The 26,544-nt window shown below is 33.7% G+C and overlaps 2 protein-coding genes across 2 annotated transcripts; both read right to left on the bottom strand.

Annotated features, from left to right (window-relative positions):
• Positions 1 to 7,887: 7,887 nt before the first annotated feature.
• On the bottom strand, positions 7,888 to 8,178 carry LOC131066417 (dirigent protein 16-like). The gene has a single exon (XM_059214681.1). It carries the CDS (start codon positions 8,176 to 8,178, stop codon positions 7,888 to 7,890), a length of 291 nt encoding a protein of 96 aa, XP_059070664.1.
• Positions 8,179 to 21,539: 13,361 nt separating this feature from the next.
• LOC131066416 (dirigent protein 16) lies at positions 21,540 to 22,598 on the bottom strand. Its single transcript, XM_059214679.1, has one exon. The coding sequence runs from the start codon at positions 22,596 to 22,598 to the stop codon at positions 21,540 to 21,542; it is 1,059 nt and encodes a 352-aa protein (XP_059070662.1).
• Positions 22,599 to 26,544: the final 3,946 nt, after the last annotated feature.

Here is a 26,544-nt window from a genome sequence, read left to right as displayed (position 1 = left end):
TTTAAATCCACTGGCAACTATTTTCAAAAGAGAAATCAATAAGCTTGATGGAACAAATTATGGGATATGGAAAATCCGAATGGAGACTCATCTTAGATGTCTTGGCAAGGATATTTGGGAGATCACTGAGAAAGGATATACAACTTATGATCTGACATCTAGCAATCCTGCTCCTGCAGACCTGGACAAATAATATTGAAAATAATTGCAGAGCTAGAGAAGCCCTCTTATGCGCACTTACTGATCAGCAAATCATGGGATTGACTAATAAATCATCAGCAAAGGTTATGTGGAAAAAATTGCAAACTCTAAATGAAGGTGATCCTACTGTCAAATTGCTAAACTTGATGGTTACCGGGTAAGGTATGAGAACTTGAAGATGGAAGATAATGAAAGAATTGCTACATTTATGGAAAGAGTAAATGAGATTGTCATGAGAATTCAGTGTTGTGGAGGATCTCTGAGTGAAGATGAAATAGTTTCTAAAGTTTTGAGAACCCTTCCACTGGCTTACAAGATAAAGACAACTGTAATTAATGAATTGATAACAATGGCAAACACTTCAGTGAACAGAGACATTCTAATTGGGAAATTATCTGTTGTTGAGCTCGAAGAATTTGGACCTTCTAGAGCTACAAAATTTGAACTTGCTTTTCATGCATCATCATCTACCGGCAAAAGTGATTGGAAAGCCTTATATGCAAAAGAATTGGAAGATGTGAGAAAAGAGGATGAAGAATTTGAGCAACTTGAAGCCTTATTTTCTAGAAGAGTACCTAAAGGACCGACAGGAAGTAAGTATGAAGGAAAACCACTTTTTAAATGTTTTACATGTAATAAGATTGGTCATTTTGTAGCTAGATGTCTTGAAAGGAATGCAAGATTTGAAGAAAGAGTTAAGAAATCATTTAAGCCTAATTAGAACAGATATAGATTCAAGAAAAGTAAACAATGCTACATAGCGGATGAAGAAGGAGTAAGTGATGACTCTGAGGAGGAACCAACAGCAGACTCTTCTAGTGGATCTGGCAATGGAAAGGAATGGGTGTTCTATGCTTTAAAGGAAGATGAACCAAAACGGGCTATCATGAATGAAGAAAAGGCCAGAGCAGCAAAAGTTGAAGACAAGGATGAATGGGTGATTAATAGTGGATGCTCACATCATATGACTGGAGATAAAAGAAAAAATTTGTCCCTGCGAGAATACAATGGCGGTCAAGTCAGATTTGGAGATGACAAAGCATGTATGATCAAAGGTAGAGGTATTATTTCTCTAGATGGAAAGCATAATACTGATAATGTCTATTATGTAGAAGGTTTAAAGCATAATCTTTTAAGTGTTGGTCAATTGGTCGACAAGGGTTTCCAACTTCAGTTTAAAGATAGAAAATGCATAATCATTTACAAAACTAGTTTGGAGATTGCAACCGGTACTCAAACTAGAGGTAATATCTTTCACTTGAATACTGGTAATAAGACATGTTTGATTGCTCATATTGATGAAAGTTGGCTATGGCATAAGAGGTCGTGTCATGTTAATTTTGATTGTATTATTAAGATCAGTTCAACAAAGGCAGTTAGAGATATACCTAAGATTATAAAGCCTCATAATCTAGTATGTAAGGAATATCAATTGGGAAAGCAAGTTAGAACTTCTTTTAAGATAAGTCTTGATAAATCTAATGATGTGTTTGATTTGATTCACATTGACTTATGTGGTCCACCAAGGACTAGAAGCTTTCAAGGTGATAGGTATTTCATGCTGATAATTGATGACTATTCTAGAATGATGTGGGTGACTTTTCTTAGGGAGAAGTTTGAAGCTTTTGAGAAATTCAAGATCTTTAAAGCAAAGGTGGAAACAAAAACTGGATTGAAAATCAAATGTCTAAGATCAAATCAAGGTGGTGAGTTCACTTCTCATGAACTTAATAGTTATTGTGAAACAAATGGAATTAGGAAACAGTTATCTGCACCCTAGACTCCTCAACAAAATGGAGTAGTGGAAAGAAAGAATAGAACCATTTTGGATGCAATAAGAACTATGATGATGGAAGCCAAATTGCCTCACATTTACTGGAGAGAAGCAGTGAGTACAACAATCTACACATTCAATAGATTTCACATCAAAGGTACGAAACCGGTAAGACTCCTTATGAATTATGGTCTGGACATACACCTACTGTTAAATATTTTAGAATTTTCGGAAGTAAATGTTATATCAAAAGGGATGATTCAATTGGGAAGTTTGATCCTAGATGTGATGAAGGGATATTTCTTGGATATTCAATTCAAAGCAAAGCATATAGATGTTATAAAAAAGGAATGTAGAAAATTGTGGAGAGCGAAATTGTGAAAGTGGATGAACAATACAGAAATCAATCTATATCATATGACAGGGAACCGGTAGTGGAAATGATCATAACTGAACTAACAATGCCTCAACGAGTACAAGACACTGAGATGGTTACACCGGCACAATCAAAAAGTTCAACTACGACTGATGATCAGAACAGTGAACCTGAAGTTCAGAAGAAACCAAGGTATGTAAGGTTAAATCATTATGAAGATCAATCAATGGAGATAGGAACACGGGAGTTATGACAAGAAGAAGACTGGCAAATGAAGAGGTATGACGTATTTCTTAAATTGAACCGGCATCTTTTATTGAAGCTTGTAAATATAAACATTGGTTAAAGGCTATGGAAGATGAATTAGATCAGATAGAGAAGAATGAGACTTGGACTTTAGTTCCCCGGCCTAAAAATAAGAATGTTATTGGAACTAAATGGGTTTTTAGGAATAAACTAAATGAGGATGGTCAAGTTGTAAGAAACAAGGCTAGATTGATCTACAAAGGATATTCTAAATGAGGATGGTCAAGTTGTAAGAAACAAGTTGTGAAAAAAATTCACAAACATTTTTTTCCAATGTGAGAACACTGAATTCCAGTGAGCTTGGGCAAAGCCCACATTATATAGTCTATGAGCTAATTAAATTAGCACTTGCATCTAGATGAGGTGCAATGCATAGTCAGAGTAATTTATATAATTATAAATACAAGTTTTTTTCTTTTTGGTTCTTCGAACTCTTGCAATTGGCATTGATATCAGTTACAGTTAAAATGTTGTAAAACTTTTGTATGCATATCAAAAAAGATGGGATAGTAGTGATAGGATTTGTGTTCAGATTTATATCTAACAATTATTTTATTCTTATTATTTCATTTGTTTTAAAATTTATCTAAATTATTGAAAGTTTAATTATCAATATTATTTATTTTTAATTAACAGTAAATCAAAAATAATAAGATTGGTAGTTTACATTCTTTGTCATGCATTTTTAATAAATTTATAACACTAAGGTTGACAATTGACATTAGAAGTGGTTAGAAAACAATCCAATTTTTTAAAAACTCAATATATATCTCAACATTTTTTTCTTTTGACTACACTGGAACATTTGAATGCAATTAGGTATGTGAATTCCATAATAGTTCAATTTTCCAAGGCCTTTTCAAACCTTGGATTCATTTTCTATGCATAAGATTATAACCTATAATGATAGCCATGACATTGTGGACATAATTACCAGGTTCAAAAAAATTGATTTATTTTACGGGTCAAAGAATTTTGGAAATTCAAAATCTTCAAAAAGGTTGAGAATAATTTCTACATTGATTGGAAAATGTAAACAAAAATTGAAAAATTTCATCCAAATTCCAGTCAGAATAGTACCAACTGAAATAGACATGGTAACTGCATTTATGGAATTCCGGAGTCATATCAAAGCAATTATTCCTTATGAAATGTCCTTATTGTTTTCTCTAGCATTTAACATGTTAGGTTCTATTTTCATGGTTAAATTTATTGAATGTAGCAACTTCAGGTTTTAGCAAATGTTTGAAGGGTGATAAAATGGTCTTGAGCACTCTAAATGATTCATTTATATTTGGAACATTAAATTTTGTTGAGGTTTTAGTTTAATATTTAGAGGCCTAAATGATTGATTTTTGTGTTTTAAATTCTTTTAGAGATGCGGTTTTTCTAATCTTTGTTTGCAATTTAATCCATTTAGGAATTGAACCCATTTTCTAACTTACCAATGCAATTTTGCTAAAATGCAAATAGTATTGGTAGAATGGATAGAACATCATTTCAGTTGGTTTAGCATGATTTAGAAGCTACCAGAACATATATTAAGAGGGTGTCTACCATCACCACAGAAATGGTTGATGGTAAAATCAATTGCAGGTTGAAAAGGTAAATTGTCAGTACATAAGTTGATTTCACCTATTCATATAGATGATGCACGGAAACTTCAAGCAATAGATTTAAGCTTACCAACTACCAAGGAGACAAAATCAATAAGAAATATTAGTCATGTTTTTAAATCAAACCCATTTGGTATTTGAAACCCAATTTATATATACTGTTTATAATTTATAATATAATATATTACAAGAATTTAAGAATAAAAAAATGATAGGATAAAATTAATATTTTAGAAATCATAAAGAATAATTTAATTGAATTTGGACATTTATTTTCAAGTACCATTGCACCTCACGTAAGTGCAAGTGCTAATTGTATGCTATATCTCAAAGTATATTATGATTGAAATATTTGATATCAAGCAAAGATGTAGAGCAACTATAATTGTACTTAAGCAATAACCGTAAAAAGAGAACTTGCCAAAAAAATTCATGGAAGAAACAAATGGTTTTTGGGTTTAGTAAACTAGTCAATAGTTTGAAGACCAAATATGTAGTGAAAATAGGCTAATGTTGACAGGCTAATGCTTCCTCAACAATTTAGAACCCTTTAGACAAGATGTAAATAATTTTACCTTATATTGGAATACTTGATTCCTTTAATTGTTCATGGTTAACAAAGTTTCTACAATTTTAATCAATTTTATTGTTCTTTTTTTCTTTTTTCATACAAAAAGTGTACTAGAAAATTTTATTTTAATTATTAAGGTGGTGTATAATTAAGAATTATTTTATGACTTTAATTATTAATTAAAAGTTGTGAAGATATTTTTCTACTAATAAGATAGACATTAAATAATTAAGATGGTTTTGATAGTTAAAATTATTTTTTTGAACGAAAATTTCGATATTTTTTACAATTTTTTAATAAATTTTGAAGTGAAAATGATTTTCAATTTTGTTTTAAAACATGAATTAATATACTTATTTAAAAATTCAAGCTTTATTTTTTTAATAATTTTATAATTTTGTAAGTTTCAATTGTTGTACTACTTAATTAATTTTTAAAAATTAATGAGTTTTTTTCTTTCAAAAATTTAGTAAATATGTTGTTAAGTGCATTAAAAACAATTTTATATTGAAGGACAAAATTTTGAGTCATACCTTTCTATATTGATTGCAAAATTCAAAATTTCAGTATTTTAGATCCGTAAAGGTAGAGCCAGATTTGTATTAATAAGTTTAAATACATATGTTTGTAACAAAATTCTCAGTCATTCAAAATCCCTGCACTTAGAGAGCACAGAGAATTCACCAAAACCAGAAAGGCTTTAAACTTATGTTTTAGCTGTTTTTATAAAACCATAAGAGGGTTTCATAGCCTAGGAAAGGAAATAGACTATAAGCGATAGAGGCAAATTTCCAACTACCTAGAACAGAGTTTTTAAGCTTGAAATTAAACCTAAGAGAAATATACATATCTAATTCGAATCAAAAATCAAAATGAGGGAACCACAGAAATCCTAGCTTGAAGATGGAGTGTCGGGTTTATGCTGCTGCTTCCTGGGAAGACCTCGGCCTCTGCCTCTGCTTGCAAATCCTTGTCGAGCTTCAGCTGACTGGAACTCCATCCTAGCACGACCACGTCCTCTGCGCGGAGGGCGACCTCTACCACGGCTAAAACCAATCCCACGGCGACCCTTGGAACCACGACCCCTGCTAGCTTGATCCAAATGTGGGTTTTCCTCTTCTGGTTTCGGAGGTAGGATGCCATTAAGTCTTGCAAACTGGATAAGGTCCTCCCCCCTTCCAAGGTCTTCTGAATCCTCTCCCAGGAACCGCCATTTGAGATAGCCAAGGCCAACACCCGCAAACACTCTGTGCCTATCTAAGTCCTTCCCTTTCAAATCGAGCAGGAAGGGGTAATACTTGATCAATTCTCCATGAGCATTAAAACGGATTCTATCTCCTGGACGAGGGGCCCTAGAATCATGAATTGCTTTGTTTAAATGGCTGCCAAAAACTAATCAAATTTTTGGCAGCCAGTTAATTTAATCATTTGTTCTCTGGATTTTTTTGATTACATATTTTCGATTAAATGGCTGCCAAAAACTTGTCTCGCACTGTAATCTTGGCTGGTTCTTTGTTTTGTAATCGTGACCTTATTAATCCCCCAGTGACATTTACATTTCGTGTCCCTAAAATGCAATCAAATTGACCCTGTAACACATACCGCCCTCCAATAATGGTTTGATGGTGTCCATACACCGTCCCAGAGCTCCAATTTTTGGCACAGGCAGAGAGGATGCTGGCAAACGTCGTGGAATTTGGCTTTACCCCTGCCAATTGAATTGTATTGAAAGTTTTAAAAGCCTTTTCAAAGAATCCATTACGAGCATATCGTGAGATCATGGCATTCCATGAGACCACATTTCCGTCAGGCATTTTGTCAAACAATTCGCGTTCCTTGTCGATGCTTCCACATTTTGAATACCTCTCAACCAGAGCATTCGCAAACAAATATCCAGAAGACAACCAAAATGATGCAGTATTTTCCGACAACAGCAAAACAAATCTGTACAGCATGGTCGGGGATCTCACAGGGATGGACACGTCTATTCTGGTTTCGAAACGACAGTACGGATTGACTAACATACGTATTAGTCACGTGTTTTACACCGTCGTTTTTGCAATAAATGGCTGCAACATGACTCAATATTATAAAATATGAAAAAAAAATAAAAAATTCTAAGACATTCTTATTTAAGATTTATTTTAAAATAATATAATAATAAATGTATTTATTAATAAATGATAAGTATGAAAAAACACACACATATATATATATATAAATGATAAGTATATATATACATATATACATACACACATAAATATGTGTAATTGTTGTTTCTAAATTTAAATTTTAACTAGTCTTCTTATTTTAATACAATTAAATACATATTTGATACAACTTGAGATTATGTTGCTAGTATTCAAAAGACATCTAATGCATTCACTCTATAAAACAAGTGCTTATCTCCTAATGAAATATTTCAAAACACTTAACTAATCAATGACAACACATTTCAATTTGATACAATTAAATTAATAAAGAATCTATATAATGTTCTTGCTTCTTGTTCTCAATCTTATTCAATTTACTAATAGACAGACCTCTCTATGTTTGATTTAATATAGATTCTAAAATATAATCTATTCAAAAACATTCTTCAATTATCAAATTAAATGCTATCCTCTTATTAATTTTTAAAAACCAAAAAAATTACCATTCTCAACTGTATTTTCTAGCTCCATACTAATTTTGTGCATTTATTTAATCAGCCTATCTCAGAGGAAACCTCATCTTCCATAAGCTGAAAGGGATTAACAATTGATTTTCGTAAATCATTTTGAATATATACTTTCTCTAAGTTGGCTTAAAAACATATGATTTAACATAGAACAAATAGAAGCGAGATCAAAATGCATCCCACATCAAACAAACGAAGATATTTTTTAACTGAATTTTGGAGAGTGAAACTTACAACACACATAGGACGTACTGCTATTGACAATGAACATAGCCATTAAATAGAAGCAGATAAGCAAAAAGTGAGAAACATGGAAGAACAGAGTAGGAGAAACGTAATGGAGGGAGAAACATGAGGATGAGTTCATTCATAGGTAAGAGTGGCGGTAAATTTGAGCACTGTCTCATCTACTGTGTGAGAAATGGTCTCTATGAGTGCATGGCCTTGAGCATTGTGGAACACCCTGCTCCCTCCTACTACTGCCACCTCCCACTGTGCCAATGCAATGTTATCTTTGCCTGAGAATTCAATGTTGTTGCCTCCGTATTCAGAACCTTCAAATTTGGCTGTGAAAGGGAGTAACATTGTATTGGGATCTTCCTCTTCAGCATGGCTGGGCAAATGATAATAGTATCCCTCCCCCTTTCCAAGCATAGCAGACGAGTGAAGATCAGGACCCTCTGTCAAGGTGTCTTCAATCACAACCACATTATTTAGTTGGATACCTGAGGCCCCTCCAAGAGGATTTAGTCCGCCATTAATAATATTTGTGTTGGGAAAGGAATTCTGAAAGCCTAAGCCAGGAGCATTAAGGCCAAGGCCCGGAATGAGTGAGCCGAGGCCCTATACTCCTCCCGTTGGGGATGAGGCCAGTGGTGGAAGAGATGGGCAGCTGGCCAAAGAAAGGAGAATTGTTGATGGCTCCACTTGGAATGGTTAATGGGAGAGGACCATTCCCATTCCCATTCTCATTCCCAATGCCATTGAAGTTCATGCTATTTCTAAATTTGTTTGGCAGGCTAGAGATGACATTGCCAGTGCCTTGAAGTCCAATAGGAAATCCACCAACTCCCAGTCCAGAATTGGCTGTTGGGTTGGTCCTCCCGTTCGGTGGTGCATAAAGAAGGTGATGGTCTTTGGACTTGAAAACCCTTCCTCTTCTACTTTTGGGCTATCTGCTAATAATTTTCTAGTTGCACTCACATAACTACTCCACACAATGAGTAGCATCAGTAAAAAAAGCTCGCTAGTCCTCCACGCCATTCTCTTCTCCAAGTTACTAGTTGTTATAGCAAACGAATGATGTGAGATGCAAGTAATAAGAATGAAGTGATGAATATGAATGCGTATAAATCTGCATATATCTGTATATATACAGGTGCCATTAACATGCCCGGTACAATTTGTTCGATATTCAGTCTACCTGCTTTCCAATACACAAATCCAAATGCCCGCCTTGGCTTTCGTCATAGCCCCACTGGCCAACGTAGAGAATTAGCTTGATTAGGCGAATATTTGCAGGGTGACGTTATTTTGATGTATGGTTTTGGTTGCCGAACACATCATCCTCACTTCACCTGATCGCTGCAACCTAATTTTCCATTTTATCTTCTATACGTTGATTTCCTACCCGCCCCTTCAACCAAATTAACCACTGTTACCTGACTGGAATCGTAGTAATCCTGACCTTTCCATTCAAACTATTCTATTTGACAACAACTCCATTTCAATTTTTGTTTTACCAATTTTATTAATTAAACTCATGTAGCTTGCAAGGTTCATGAAGATCATTATAGTTATAGGTTTTTTAAGATTCAGCTGTGTAGATTTTTCTCATTAATGTTTCGATGATCTAATTTGATCTACACAACTCAATTCAGAAAAATTATAATAATCTAAATTTTCTTTAATTTTTATTTAATTATAAAATTATTCACCCTTAATTGATATTTTATTCAGATTGATTAGTTAGTAGGCTCATCCTTTTGATTAAGGTGTAATTTTCATTTAATTTTGATATTTATTTTTTCATTAATTAATTGTGATTTAAATTTTAATTAAAAGATATGCTATTATTAAGCTATCCATCCTTTTTTAATAGAATTATTTATTAATTTTTTATTAAAATTTAAAGTTACTTAAAATTTCAGTATTATTTTATTTTTTCAATATTAAATTCTTGCTTTCTTTCAATTATGTCAAAATTTAAAAGAATTGTCGATTAAATTATCAATCTCTAAATCATATTTTTATTTTAGAGATTTTAACAATCTCTCTTTCGATCGCATATGAAAGATCGAATGCTAGAATGCTTGATTAGAATGTATTTGTCTAGGGTCTTGATAATGAAGGAAGCATCTCCTTATATAGAAGACACTATAAGAAATGGAGGGATAAGATTGAGAGGTGTAAGAGATAAATGGTCGGCTATGATTAGAGGGTAGGTAAAAGAAATAATAAAATAATGAGAGGGTAGGTAGTGTATGAATTAAGAGATGAATGACATGTGTCATGGGTAGAAAAGGTTAATGAATTAATAAAATAAATAAAGATTTATTTAATTAATAGAGGAAGTAAGATCAATTAAATAAATAAGATATTTATTTAATTTAGGAAAAGGGGATAATTTAAATAAATAAATGTATTTATTTAAATGAGAAATAAAGCTAGAAGATGATAAAATGAATTAATTAAATAAATAAAGATTTTTTTAATTAATAGAAGAATTAGGTTAAAATAATTAAATAAATAAAGATATTTATTTAATTAGACTAGACAATTTTAGGTGTCTACACAATGTATTTGAGAATGTTAAATAAAACAACACATTTAGAAAAATCATTTACTTTTATTATAGAAAAATCTACAACATATTTATACCAAATATCGCTAGGTTATTTTTCTAAGAGTTTTCAAGATAGTTTTATAATGAGATATTATCAATGACATTTAAAACATTGCCACGTTGTAATATGTTGGCATCCTTGTCCAAGGGGTTGAGCTTAATTGGTTAAAGAATTGAATTCTCATTCTAGAAATCCAAGATTAAACCCCAAATGGATACCTAATGTGAAATTCTAAGTTGTGACTCTCAATCTTCCATAGTTGTCTTCTAGTGTGTAGGTGGTTTCTAAATAAATGGATTTCTACATTGTGACTTTTCATCTACCATAGGTGGTTTCTAGTGTGGTTTTGCAAAAGTAGCTAATATTAGCCTCATGGTTGTGCTTCTAATAGCTTGTATTGGTCTCATGTTGATACTTGTAAATAATTAGTAATATATAAAAAATTGCTAGGTATTCTTATGCAGAATAATGATCTTGTCGCTGGTTTTCTTTATTAATTAAAAACTAATCCTTTGACCTTTTGTGTTTCAAAAATCTACAAGTTAGCCACAAGTCAGGAAAGGTACTATTATTATTTTAATGTAATAACTATATTGGGACATGTGCAGGTAACTTATGATTCACACAACCATTTATGCAATCAAATTAGCCACGGTGGTGTAATTAAGTACCCAAGTCGACGTAGGTGACATATAAGGCATAAATAGGGTATATATATAATATTTAAAATATATTTCCTAATAAGGAATTTTTTCTTGTGCAAGTTATTTCATTAAAAGTGGCATTAAAACATGATCTCAAGATTCTTTTCTTTTCTGATAGATAATGGGTCATAGTCAAAATATTTTATTTATTGAATTAAAAATTTACAATACTAGTTCAGGTGAGCATGCTGGTAAGAAAGAACTAGAAGAAAACCTCTAGTTGTAGCTCATGTACACCAAAAATCTATATTTACATCACTATGGCCCATAGCCGGATCCAAATACAGAAAATATGGTCCCAACCAGATGATTCAGAAATGCCTATCGCATTGATACATTAATACATTAGTTACAATATCTCGTAATAGTTTATCCTCCTTTCCTCTTAAACATCTTATCTCTATATCATATATCCAAATAAAGAAGAAACACTGCAACCGATTCATTTATGAAGAAGCTACTTTATCTAATACAAGGTTTCCTCCAAAGAGCCCCCACTAGAGAAACTTCTTCACAATCATAGGGGTTGTCTTTTGCCTACACAATCTTACAACCACCAAGAAATCTTGAGAACTTTGTTAGCCTTAATCATAGAAGCAATACCAAAAGATTAGGAGTGAGACTTAAAGTCATATATCATTTCAGATCTACAATAATACTTAACCTTTGAAGAGATAAAACCAGAGCTACTAAACCTAAATCTCACAGTTTGTAATAAAATACCAGAGATATTAAATAAATAAAAGCAAAGGAACCTAAAGAAAATCCAGTATGCTAAAGATAAACTTCTAATCTCATGTTGTTAGAGTTATCTTTTATTAGCTAATAATTATTTATTTAATTATTAGTCTATTATACTCTATGCTTAAGCTAAACTTAGGAATCTTATAATTCTTTAGGGTTTTCTCCTTTAGGGTTTTGAGTATCCAATTCCCTCTTTGTATTTTCATAACAACTATAATTATTGAATTGCATTCTTGCTGCACAATCAATATGACTCCTCTTTTCTGGATCTTTAAATTCTGACCTCCATAGTTTTTTTGCTTCTCTCCTTTTGTGATAGATTTGCATGCAGGTGATCTTTGGGAGTTGTAGAGTTTATTTTTCCTCAACTCCAATACATGTGAATCGTCAATTTAAACGATGGAGACAAGCAAATTTATAGTCACTGAAACACATTATCTGTAAAGCTAAAATACCAAGAAGGAGCCAAACCAAAAGGCCTTGTTCACCCCCTTATTATTGAGATTCTGAAGGAAAAGGGATTCCTAATTATTATACAGAATGTGTAGTTCTGAAGTAGTACTTAATAAAAATTGTAGCTACTAACCAAACTGTCATATATAAACAAGGAATTCCATTAATAACCATGTGAGAGAAGCAGAGTAGATATACTCTGCTTTTGAATTCAATCGTTGCATCCAAACTCAAGCCAAACTTGACACTTTGTCTAACCGGAAACAGAATTTTACTCTAGAGATACCTCTAAAAACCATACAAACGAAGACAAAACCATTAATATATAAATATATATATATAGATGGCTATATAAATATATATGTGTGTGTGTGTGTATGTATGTATGTATATATACATACATACATACACACACACACATGCATACACACACATATATACACATGTATGTATATACATGTATACACATGTATATATATGTATGTATATATATATATGTGTGTGTACATATATATACATATATGTATATATATAAAAACATGGTTATATATACATGCATACATGTATGTATGTATGTATGTATGTATGTATGTATGTATGTATAACCATGTTTGTATATATTCATATATAAACATGTGTGTGTGTGTGTATGTATATGCATATGTATATGTATATGTATATGTATATGTATATGTATATGTATATGTATATGTATATGTATATGTATATGTATATGTATATGTATATGTATGTATGTATGTATGTATGTATACTTAATACTGAGCCAACCTTCCATCTCTGCAAAATCTAGCATCATTCACCATACCCCTTAATTCTAGCATTAACCTTTTAACATCACCAAGCTAAGACATAGATAGAAACAAAATTCCAGCCATTGAGGTACCTACCTATGAAATTCTACTTACTGTATCATACACTACATCTTATATAACCAACACAGATTAAAGCCATTGACCAAAATGCATGAGAACATATCATCATATCCATAGGAAATTAAACCTACTTCATAATAAGTTCTTTTTTATATTAGTTAAGTATTATACCAAAATGTGGGAGGATAATATGTCTGTAATCTGCATATGATCTTTCAAAACCATATGCCATATTGATCAAAATAAAACCATCCCATGTCGAGAGTAACCCTGATAACCATATATAGTTATATATAAAATATCCACTCCTCTAGGAGTCATACTAATTAGGGCAGATCTAAACCTAACATAAACTATTAAGCAAGGCTTCCATGATCGGGCATAACCCTATATATATAATAAACTAACCCATACAAAAATTGGGTTCAAACCAGATTTATCCTTACACATATCAGTCCTCTAAGATGCTAAGGTCGACAAAATAACAATCCATTTCCTTCGTCTTTGGGGATGAAGGCACTACTTCATCCATGTCCATGTATTGGCCTTTTTTGGAGGCTCCACAACCTTGCTTTGTTTTTCCTTTAACCCATGATTCCCTGATAATCACCAATGGCATAACTTGAATCCTTTCCAGTGGAACATCTGGCATGTCATCTGGTGTCTCAAAACCTTCATCCCTAAGATACTCAAACCACCAATTGTTGCTTGGGGATTCCTTCAAATGTAGCGATTTGAATAAAAAATTTGTATTTCTAAAGATATCCTCCCTCCTTTGGTTAAAAGCTACTTTGTCCCTTAATTCTAGTAAAAGCTCTTTTGGCAATTTGTCTCCCAACATTTTGCACCCCTCCAGCAACTACATCTACTCCATAATCTTTCAAGAAGGAGATCATCATCTTTTCATCAACACTTCCCACGACTTGTTCTAAATTACCTAGGAATTCCTCTTTGAAGATAGTTCTACTTAATTGAATTACTTCACCCTTTGGTATACCTATTGAAAGAATAGCAACAAATGTTGTAGGAATATCACAATTCACTCGATATCGGAGTTCATTTCTAATATATTCTTCTCCCATAATCTTGTGGACCGCTCTGCAAGAGAAGTCATCCAGCTCATTCAACACTATACCCCATCTCTCTAGTTTAATCTCACCTTGAAATGCCATGAGTTTGTTGTCAATTGCAGAAATCGGCCTAAGATTCAACTCAATTTCCACAATACCACCTACTCTCACCATTTTTGAACTCTATCTATGTCAATCACTTAATCTAGAAAATTTGCCTAAACAAATCATTAATATTACCGATTACTGTTATCATTAATGTCAATCGGTAATGGTGTCATTGATGTCAGCCAGTATAGTATGTTACCGATATAGCTTGTCACCAGTAAATATGGGATGTCGACCGGTATGGATTGTTGGGATGTTGACCAGTGAATAGGCATTGGAAACAGTTGGCATTATGGTATGTCAACTGGTGAGTGATGTGTTGGCAATATGTTGTTGCCAACCAGTAAGCATTGTGACTGGTAAGAAAGCAAGGTTGTGCTAATGAAGAAGGGTATACAACTGGTATGTTGTTTGTTTGGTGTCATACATCAAGACTCCCATAGGATAAAGATGTTGTCACCAAATGAAGAGAAGAATGACCGAAAGTGTGATTCTTCAAGATAGCAAGGAAGATATATGGGAAGTCTACAGGATTATATGTCTGGTTGAAGTTGTGTCTGCTCAAACATGGAAGTCATATTGGTGGAATATTGAAAGAAGAGTGCACAATGTAATGACAAATCGGTTCCCACCAGTTATTGGCCAACAGATGACAAGGATCTACTTCCACCGGTAAGTGGTAATAACATGCATAGAATGTATTATAACTCTCTGGAATAGATCAGTCAAGAAATATAAGGCAGGTGGTTGAAGGCTTATATCGGATGACCAAAGTGGCACATGAGGAAGCCTCCAGCATGTGAAATTAGAGATGTGTGCCAGATCAACAAGGGAAAGTATGATGATCTATCTGGACAGGAAGAGGACGAGTAAGGAGTGATGGGTTTGTCACTTTGATAAACCAGTTGAGAGGAGAACCAGTCAAATGAAGAAGAAGGTAAGTGTTAGCATTTGTGGACATGGATTCACTTTGGGTTGCTGATATCAAAAGAGATGCATGTTGATGATTCATGTCTGAGATTATCATGCTACCGATATGATAGAAGGTGTGCATTAGAGATTGTTCACATGTCAATGTCAACTAGTAAGAGAGCAAAGAGGCAAAGTGAAAATATCCTATCAAATGGACATGTGTATAGTGACTCACTCTAGATACATGTTGTGGATTGGCAAGTGTGGTGACAGGGCAAATGTGATCCAACCGGCAGAACAGAGAAAAGCATGGCATGAAGGTTGGCTAGTTGGTGTATAACCGACAAAGCAAGAAGACCGGTATTATAAATTATGCACCAGTTATGTGTTGTGGTCGATGACTAAGTCTAAACCAACATAGTGGACTGAGAAGAGGTGGATACAAATTGGATTTGGTATGCCTTGTGGCCGATGAAGAAACCCTAGACGTGTGAAATTTGAATTTTGTTTTGGCGGGAAAGCCTGTATATAAATATGCAGACCAAAGACCTCATTCGATTGATGTTGTAAGACGGATGTTGGAGAAGAGAGAGAGTTGATCAGTCTGGGTATTAACAGCAAACTGCTGAAGATCACAGTGACTGAGTGTTGGAAGGAGAATCGGTAAGAGAGTTTAACCAGTGAGGTCAAAGTAACCAGTAAGCTGCTAAAGATTGTAGCAAACAATTGAACCGATAGTGCAGAGTAAGTGGTGCAGAGTAAGTGCCTGAGGAGATCCAGGAAGGTAGAGAAGAGGCAGAGTAGCAGAAAGAGATTCAACCAGTAAGGGTTGAGATAACCGGTGAAGCAGTTATAGTGTCTGTCAGTTCACTTAACTAATAGTATTTGAACCGATAAGGTTGCAGTAGAGAGGAAAGAAGAGTAGAGAACCGGTAGAGAAGAGGAAAAGAGAGGAAAAGAGGTTCATCCAGTAAATCCAAGAACAGAGCAGAGTTAAATTGGAAGAGAAGGGTTAAAATGGAAGAGAGAATTAAAGTGCAGAGGTTACAAAACTCATTTTTAACCGAGGTATTACTATTGTATTGTTTACAGTCATTGTAATCACTGAGTTGGTGCTCGGTGCAGGGGTTAGTGCCCTAAATCAGCAGGGGTTGGTGCTTCTTTGGGTTGGTGCCCATAAATAGTTAGGGGTTGGTAATCCTTGGGTTGGTGCCCTAAACTTTGTACTCAGTTATTTATTGTGAGGCTAGATTGGAGCAGTAGACTCTAGCAGCATTTCTCATCGAGGTTTTTTCCATATTGGGTTTTCTTCGTATATCTAGTGTTATATGATGTGTCATTGTGTCTTCTTGCATATTGATCTCTTCAATTATCTCACCGATATGTTTACTTGGTCTTTGATATGCTAATCGGTACTCATATTTAGGATTAAAGGGGTTAAGTTTGGAAACCACTGATTCACCCCCCTCTCAGTGGCATCTTGTGTTCTACAATTGGTATCAGAGCATAGGTTCTTGATTAGATAAGCTTTCTCCAACTTGGGTAGATTCTAGTTTTTTAACATAATGGTCAGTTTTGTGTCAACCCCTACTCCGGTATTTGATGGGTCAAACTATTTCATTTGAAGTTGTAGAATGAAAGTCTGCCTGTCCTCTTTAGTTTATGATGTCTGGATGTCAGTTGTTAATGGTCTTCTAGTACTATCAGTCCTCTCACTGATCCTAAAGCAGAAAGAAGATCTATATGCAATGATGAAGCCATGAACGTTATACTCAGTGGTCTTTTCGGTGATGTTTCTTCAAAAGTGGACAAATGCAAATCTGCAAAGAGTTTGTGAGACAAATTGAAGAAGCTCTATGGAAAAAAACCTAGCACTGCAGAACCGGTTTGTGAGAGAAAGAAGAGAAATGAGAAACATGAACATACATATGATGGATCTAGACCAGCCAGCTACTCCAGCAATGATGAAGAAGAAACCCATCTCTTCATGGCTCAAGAGACAGAAAGTGAGATGCACACATCAAAAAGGGATAACACAGATCAATCCTACTGGCAAGATGTGTTTGGTAGTGATGAAGAGGATGAAGAAGAAGTTGAGGCTGAAATTGACCTTGAAGGCGAATTGGTAAGTGCTCTTGAAGAGTTAAAAATTGTTAGAAATGAATTTAAGAACTACAAAAATTTAGTTCATGAAGAATGCAGTCAGTTGAAAATCTACCTTGAAGTGTCAAACAAAAACATCAGCATATAGACCACTCAACTTGAAGAGGCTAAAGGAATGACTGGTGAATTGAAATCAGTCTTTGATGCCAATAAGAGTAGATGTGAGGAGTTGGAGCTAGAAGTGGATACAAAGGATAAATAATTTATAAGGCTAAAGGGAGAAATGGAAAATCTTTGGAAAGACCTTATGAAGGCTTGAAGATTTTCAAAATATTTAATTGAGAAAGGGGGGTACAATTAAGTCCTAGATAAAAAGTTAAAGTGTCTAGAATTCAACCTCTTACTTCAAGGATGTAAGAACATCTCTACCACAAGATATTGTAAGAACAAGTTATAAATGTTGAGCAATAATATTCACCGACCTATGATATATCATTATTACTATCATAAAATTTATTCAGAAAGTTTCAACAAGAGCAATTTAGGAGGATAACTACGACATAATATAAAAAAATAGTATATCAATTCTCTTGGGATTTAGGTATTCAAATATGGATAGGAGATTTGGACACTACTTTTGAGTGGTATTAGCTAATGATTTTTTAATTATCATTTAGTGGTTTTAGGTATTATTTCTATATTTATTGGGTGGTTAGAATGGATTTTGTATAATGTATTTTGTAGATACTTTTATACGAGTGATAATACTCCAAATCTAAGTTTTAATGTTGACCCTTATGAAGTCTCCTTGCCTAAATTGCATTGTAACTAATATTGTTTTAATTAATACATCACTTTTAACAATAAAGGAAATATTTTTTCCCACAACATTTTTCTAAAATACATCATAGATGACTTTATTATTTTGTTTCTTTCCTACATATTGTTTTAAATTGTATTTTCTATTCATCTCTACTATTTGATTAGTGTAGGAAGCATTTTTTTACCTTAGCTTCATTTCAATCCAAAAACATCATTTATTTAAATTCCATACTGATGCAGTCAAGGTAGGGAGTTCCAATTAAGGAGACCCCATCCTTGCAGCCTAACACAAACACCATGCAAAATATACTGGTAACTGGTAACACAACACTAGATAAATTAGAAAGAACAACCAATAACAACACATAATACATAACCGGTAAACAATATGAATAAATCTTATAACAATTTGAAGAATTACATATGCTACATGTTGGATCGTAGTCTAGGATACAAACAATGCTTACAACACAAATATAAGATCCACATATCAAATCGGCATCCGGAGACAATCTATTGGTTCAACCCTAATCCGAACCTCAGCCCTTCCGGCTTCAATCCACCAAACTAGAATCTCGCCGATTCTACATCTTCGCTCGATCTCGAAACTCTGTCTTCTATCTATCTTTTATCTTATATCTTATGTTCTCTCAAATGATTCACAAACTTCTATTTATACCGTCCACAAATAAAAACAACTTGATCAAGTCAGCCAAAAGACCAACCGATTCAACGTGTAAACAATAAAAAGTTGACTAAAATCATTAAGAAAACTTCCAATGCACAAAACATAATGTGGTTCTCTAGGAAACCCCACCCTTGTAGCCTAACACAAACACCATGCAAAATATACCAATAACCGGTAACACAACACCGGATAAAGAAGAAAGAACAACTGGTAACAAGACATAATACATAACTGGTAAACAGTATGAATAAATATTATAACAATTTGAAGAATTACATATGTAACATGTTGGATCGTAGTCCAAGATACAAAAAATACTTATGACATAAATATAATATCCGTGGATCATCCACATATCAAATGGACTTCCGAAGATAATCTGTTGGTTCAACCCTAACCCGGATCTCAGACCTTCCGGCTTCAATCCACCGAACCAGAATCTTGCGGGTTATACACCTTCACTCGATCTTGAAACTCTGTCTTCTATTTTGTATCTTTTGTTCTCTCAAATGATTTACAAACTTCTATTTATACCATTTGCAAATAATAACAACTTGATCAAGTTGGCCCAAAGAACAACCAGTTTATGAAACATGTAAACAATAACAAGTCGGCTAAAATAATTAAGAACAACTTCCAATGCATAAAACATCACACGGTTCTTTGGGAACATTGGACAAGGCACAAGGAACATAAATCAACGATCTGCAAGTAATGTGAATCAACCGTAACCCGATCCAACTTCGCTCAACACACTGCCAGACTAATTGGTAAGAACATATCAACCGGACCAATACCGAAATCGATATCTCATCGGAATCAAATCCAAATGCCATGAAACTTGAACACGACAAAGACAATGAACTCAAGAGAATAAATCCAAATCCACAACGCTAAACTCTCAAAAAAGAAGAAATGCCACGATCTCAAGCAATTCCACTACTAACTGCCTCAACCAATAAGAACTACATTGGTGCTCCTGCATCACATACACACTAAAATAAAAATTACTCAGCCACCTTTATCATATTTTTGGAGATATAAGATCAAAAATTATAATAGAGTCTTCTTCAATTTTTATTTCGTGTATATTACATGTTTTATAAACATATTGTTTTAGGATGAAAACTTGAGTCTCTTTTAATGGTTTTTTTTTTTTTTTTTGATAGGTAATTGGCCGAAGCCTGAATAGCTTTTGATTGGAGTTGAATTTTAATAGGCCATAGCCACAATATTTTGAATTATTATTATTATTATTATGTTTGATTAGATTGACCCAAGACCTTCCCCATTATGGAAGGCCAAGAGTCACAGCTTAGAGTTCCACTTTTAGATGTCCCTATTGGGAGTTGAACTTGGGTCTCCATAGTGAGAACCCAATCTTTTAACCAGTTAAGCTCAACCCCTTGGACATCTCTTTTATTGTTTTATTATTCATATATTTTTCATTTTTTTAAAGGTTGTATCAGTTAGCTTACCATATTCACGTCTTATTAGAATACCGGACAATTGATATTCATAAAAGCCTTTCAAAATTCCATCAAAATTCAATTGTGTTCATTCATGAGAGCGAGTCTATTAGATATCTTCTCACAAGTTTTAAAAAATTGATCTCTCATTTTTAGAAAACTCCTCTCTCTCTCTCTCTCTCTCTCTCTCTCTCTCTCTCTCTCTCTCTCTCTCTCTCTCTCTCTCTCTCTCTCTCTCTCTCTCTCTCTCTCTCTCTCTCTCTCTCTCTATATATATATATATATACAATTAAATTACATGACTCATATTATAAAATATCAATGAAAAAAAGACAAAATATTTTCTTTAAGACATTCTTATATAAGATTTATTTTCAAATAATACGGTAATAAATGTATATATTTATAAATGGTATGAAAACACACACCACACACACACACACATATGATAAGTATATATATACATATATCCATACAAACATAGACATACACATATTTATATACATTTGTTGTTTCTAAATTCAAAATTCAAAAATTCAAATTGAGTTAACTAATCCCCTTATCTTAAAGCAATTACATACATGTTTGATACAACTTGAGATAATGTTGCTAATATTCAAAAAATTTCTAACGTGTCCACTCTATAAAGCAAGTACTCGTCTCCTAATTAAATGTTCTAGAACAATTAACTAATCAATATTAACACATTTCAATTTGATAAAATAAAAGTAGTAAAGAATCCATATAATATTCTTGTTTAAAACCATTTTTCTATTATCAAATTTTAAATACCTCTCTATATTAATTTTTAAAAACCAAATATCAAATTATCATTCTCAAGCATATTTTCTAACTCCAAACTAATTTTGTGCATTTATTTAATCAGCCTATCTCAAGGAAACCTCATTCTTCATTTTTTTTTTTTTTTTTAAAAAACAATTGTTTTTAAGTAAATCATTTTGAATATATACTTTCTCTAGGTTGGATTAAAAACATATGATTTAACATAGCACAAACAGAAGAGAGATCAAAATGCATCCCACATCAAGCAAATGAAGATTTTTTTTTTATTGAGTTTGGAGAGTGAAACTTACAACACACATAAGGCGAACTGCTATTGACAATGAACATAGCCATTAAATAGACGCAGATAAGAAAGTGAGAAACATGGAAGAACAGAGTAGGAGAAACGTGAGGATGACTTCATTCATAGGTAAGAGTGGCGGTGAATTTGAGCACCGTCTCATCGACTGTGTGAGAAACGGTCTCTATGAGAGCATGGCCTTGAGCGTCATGGAACACACCGCTCCCTCCTACTACTGCAACCTCCCTCTGTGCCAATGCAATCTCGTCTTTGCCTGAGAATTCAATGCTGCTACCTCCGTATTCAGAACCTTCAAATTTGGCTGTGAAAGCCAGCAACAATGTATTGGGATCTTCCTCTTCAACATGGCTGGGCAAGTGATAATAATATCCCTCCCCCTTTCCAAGAACAGCAGATGAGTGTAGATCAGGACCTTCTGTCAGGGTGTCCTCAATCACAACCACATTATTCAGTGGGATACCCGAGGACCCTCCAAGAGGATTTAGTCCGCCATTAATAATATTTGTGTTGGGAAAGGAGTTCTGAAGGCCTAAGGTAGGTGCATTAAGGCCAAGGCCTGGAATGAGTGAGCCTATGCCCTGCACTCCTCCGTTGGTGGAAGAGATGGGCAGCTGGCCAAAGAAAGGAGAATTGTTGATGGCTCCACTTGGAATGGTCAATGGAAGAGGACCGTTCCCATTCCCATTGAAATTGATGGTGTTTCCAAACTGGTTTGGCAGGCCAGAGATGGCATTGCCAGTGCCAATGGGAAATCCTGCAACTCCAAGTCCAGGATTGGCAGTTGGGTTTGGTCCTCCCGTTATGTGGTGCATAAAGAAGGTGATGGTCTTTGGACTTGAAGACCCTTCCTCTTCTACTTTTGGGCTATCTGTCAATAATTTTCTACTTGCACTCACATAGCTACCCCACACAATGAGAAGCATCAGAAAAAGAAGCTCTTTAGTTCTCTGTGCCATTCTCTTCTCCAAATTCCAAATTCTTTTAACAAACGAATGAGGTGAGATGCAAGTAATAAGAATGAAGTGATGGATATGAAATGAATGCGTATAAATATGCATATATACAAGTGCCATTAACATGCCCGGTACAATTTGTTGGATATTCAGTTTACCTGCTTTCCAATACACAATGCGAATGGCTGCCTCGGCTTTCGTCATCGCTCCACTGACCAACGTATAAGAGAGTTATCTTGACTAGGCGAAGATTTGCAAGTTGACATTATTTTGATTAATGGTTTTGGTTGCCTAACACATTATCTTCACTTCACCTGATCGCTGAAACCTAATTTCCCATTTTATCCTCTACATGTTGATTTCCCACCCGCCCCTTCAACCAAACCAGTGTGACCTGACTGGATTCGTAGTAATCGTTACCTTTCCAGTCAAATTATTTGATTTTAATATTACGTTTCTATTTTTATTTCACCAATTTAAATCTTAATTAAACTCTACTGTACATGAATATCATTATAGTTTTCTGGATTCAACTGTTTAGATTTTTTTCATTAATATTTTGGATGATCTTTCATCAGAAAGAATAGAATTATGAATTAGTATAATCCTAAATTTGATGAGAAACTGAAAATCTAAATATTCATTAATTTTTATTTATGTTAGAAAGTTAGAAAATTATTCATTCTTAATTGATATTTTGTCCAGATTGATTAGATAGTAGATTCATTCTTTTGGTTAAGATGTAATTTTAGTTTTATTTTGACATTATCTTATTCTCATGGATTAGTCGTGATTTAAATTGAAGATTAATTTGTGTGAAATTAAGATGTACTATCAATCATTTTTATAATAGAAGCTGTCTATTAATTTTCTTATTAAAATTTAAAGTTATTTTAAAATTTCAGTATGATTTTTTTTTTAATATTAAATTCTTACTTTCTTTCAATTACATCAAAATTAAAAAGAATTATAGATTAAATTATTAACTTCTAATCATTTTAAAATGCTTGATTTTTTATTTTTTATTGTAGATATTTTTAAACAAAGATTATTTTCAATATTCTATATAAATTTGTAAACTATCAAGATATACTAATCTTGATGTATTTTTTCAATTCTATATATATATATAATACTTTTAAATTAGTTTTTATTTTGATTATAATTATTATATATAAATATGATAAAAATAATATTTTTTTAAGTACTCTGTGTAAAATTTTGTGTATTAGACCATTTAACAATCATTAAAGATAACATTCAATGAAACATTACATTAGAGAGTAAAATAAAATAAACAAGATAAAAAGCACTCCCTAAAACCATCTCATTGCTTTCTATTCTCAACGATCTTGCGGGTTTATAGGTTGGCTCTCAGCTGCATGATCTGCAAGATGACTACTTGAGAAACAAGAATGAAGTGATGCAATTCTATGAAATAAATGATATGCAATTCTAAATTATCATGATAGCTATGCTAAAAATGTAATGAGTGCCATTATCACAATGCAATGATCCTATTGATATGTTTTTTATTAGGGATAAATAGGTTTTGAAGGGTCCCCAAAACCCTTTACATTAGAGAGCAACCATCAAAAAATGGACTAGACTATCAGGCTGCAGACTACAGGTTTTAGAAAGGACCTGAAACCTTCTGGACTTACGGGCATCCAAATCCCAAAAACTAAAGGTTACAAAAAACATAGACAAGAAAACAGGCAACTAGAGCCAACCAGATGCTAGCCATCACAAAAGATGAACAAGGGTTTTTCAGGCATGATATCTCTAAACAACAAATAGAAGAGCTCGGAAAACAAAGAACAAGGGTTTTTCAGGCATCCTCAGCCAACAAGGAGGGTTTTCACAGGCTCCCTCAACCCGCAACAAGGTTTCAAGGCCACATAAAGCCACAAAGCCCAACCCTAACCAAAAACCAACATTGGCCAAATTGGGCCCTTGAAAACTGCTAGCATTGTCCAAGCACAATCTGGGACCAAAGGCTTTTCAAAGGCTCCCCAAACCTTTGAGAGTGGGTTTAGAAATGGCACCCACAACCAATAGGATGAAGGCAACATACTCAAAGCATCTGACAGTTGCCCCCTTCCAACAAAGATCCTTTCCACCTCAATAGGACTGGGACCCACCTCTATAGGGGCAGAAGAGATGCAAACCATCAACAGAGAGACCTGATCTAGACAACTCTAAGAAGACAAGCTCCATCAAAATCTCAATAGGAGAAAAGAGATAGAAACCCGACAGCATGGAGAGAGAAAAAAACAAACAACCAACCTCGAAAAATAGGACATCCAAAGCCCCCATCAGGTTCCCTCCCACAAATCTCATCCCACAACTTTTCTCCTCAATAGAAGAATAATCCACCTCAATAGGACAGGTTGAGAAAAGCAGAAAGAAGAAAGCCTTAACAACAACAAAGAACCTCTTGAGAAAAATAGAAAAAGAGAAGCATCCACAACCATCAAGAGGAAACCCTGAAAAGCACCACAACAAGGACAAGCAAGCCCTCCACAAAGAAGCCTCTTGCAACAATAGAACCCCCCTCCAAGGGCCGAAGATAGCCTAAGGGGAGAGAAGAGCCAAAGCTGAGGTGGCAAGAATCAACAATGAAGATTTGGTCTATAGAGATCAATGGTTGAAAATGAGGAAGTTAGAGAGGAGGTTGAAGGATAAGACACTTGGCATCCCTAAAGGGACAAGTGTCAAGGAATCTCCAACAAGTGCTAACAAGAAGGCAAATGGCAAGGAGTTGAAGCACACTCGGTAAAGATTCCATGTGTCCTCGAGAGAAGATAACCAACCCACAAGAGGTTAGAATGAGGAAGTTGGAGGAGATAGGGTTAGTTAAACCCATGGTTAGGTTGGATGGCTTAGACTAGAAGGTGGTTAGGTTAGGTGGTTAAATGTTAGGACACTTGTGTCCAAATATTTTAATTAAAATTTTAATTTTAATGATGATGAATAATTAAATTTATCTATTTAATTAGGAAAATAGAAGAAATGAATTAAGGTGGGGAGGAATTATAGATAATGAACTATATAAATAAATTATTAAATTCATTTATATAGTAGAGGAATAATTAAATATTTTCGTATTTAATCAATTATCTCCAAAACATTTTTTGTTGTATACAAGTACCATTTTTAATAGTAACATATTTTAAAAGTATATAGATTCTTTGTAAACATTGGTTGGACCAACAATATTATAATGTATTTGAGAATGTTAAATAAAACATGTTCACATTTTAAAAAAGCCATCTACTTTTATTATAGAAAAAGTTACAACAATTTTTTTCCAAATGTTTCTAGGGTGATTTTGTAAAAGTTCACAAGATAGTTTTATAATGAGATATTGTCAATGACATTTAAAATATAAATATTGGCATGTTGTAATAAGTTGACAACCTTTTCCAAGGGGTTAAGATTAATTAATTAAAGCATTGAGTACTCATTATGGAAACCCTAGTTTGAATCTCAAATGAATACCTAGTGTGGAATTATAATTTGTGACTCTCAATCTTCCATAGTTGTCTTCTAGTGTGTAGGTAGTTTCTAATTAAATAAATTTCTACATTGTGACTCTTCATCTTCTGTGGGTGGTTTCTAGTGTGGTTGGTCAAAAGGAGCTAATATTAGTCTCATGGTTGTGCTTTTAAGAGCTTTTATTGGTCTCATGTTAATACTCATAAATGATTAACTCTTTTATGTCTACCAAGGACACAATGTTTCACCACTACTCTATATACTCCTCCTCTAGTATAGATTATCTCTCTTCTTCTATACCACCTACATGACCAATCTACCTCATAATCCTCTTCCTCTAATGATAAATCTACAAGTGAATCAACAACTTTCACATCCACATTATCCATCAACACTTTCTCCTATTTTTTCCTTTCTTCTTTTGAGATTTTTCTCCATGCAAGAACTTTTACTTCTAGAAGTAATTCACCTTATAATTGTTACAACCAACTTCTTTTATAAGATCTTCCACCATGTAACTATGCTTGTACATAGTGAGATTTCATCCACAAATTATCAATCACAAATTCTAAACTCTCACCCTTTCTCTCAATAAGTTTAACATTCTACTCCTCAAGAGAATCCACTCTCACGGACTAATCACTTCCAA

The sequence above is a fragment of the Cryptomeria japonica genome, chromosome 11, assembly GCF_030272615.1.
Source record: "Cryptomeria japonica chromosome 11, Sugi_1.0, whole genome shotgun sequence".
NCBI lineage: Eukaryota > Viridiplantae > Streptophyta > Pinopsida > Cupressales > Cupressaceae > Cryptomeria > Cryptomeria japonica.
Note: the sequence above shows the minus strand (reverse complement) of the source record. Positions and strands in the feature narration are given on the sequence as shown.

Bases quoted from the DNA above. Each gene is read 5' to 3' on its own strand.
- LOC131066417 (XM_059214681.1), bottom strand. From the start codon at position 8,178: ATGCTTGGAAAGGGGGAGGGATACTATTATCATTTGCCCAGCCATGCT.
- LOC131066416 (XM_059214679.1), bottom strand. From the start codon at position 22,598: ATGACGAAAGCCGAGGCAGCCATTCGCATTGTGTATTGGAAAGCAGGT.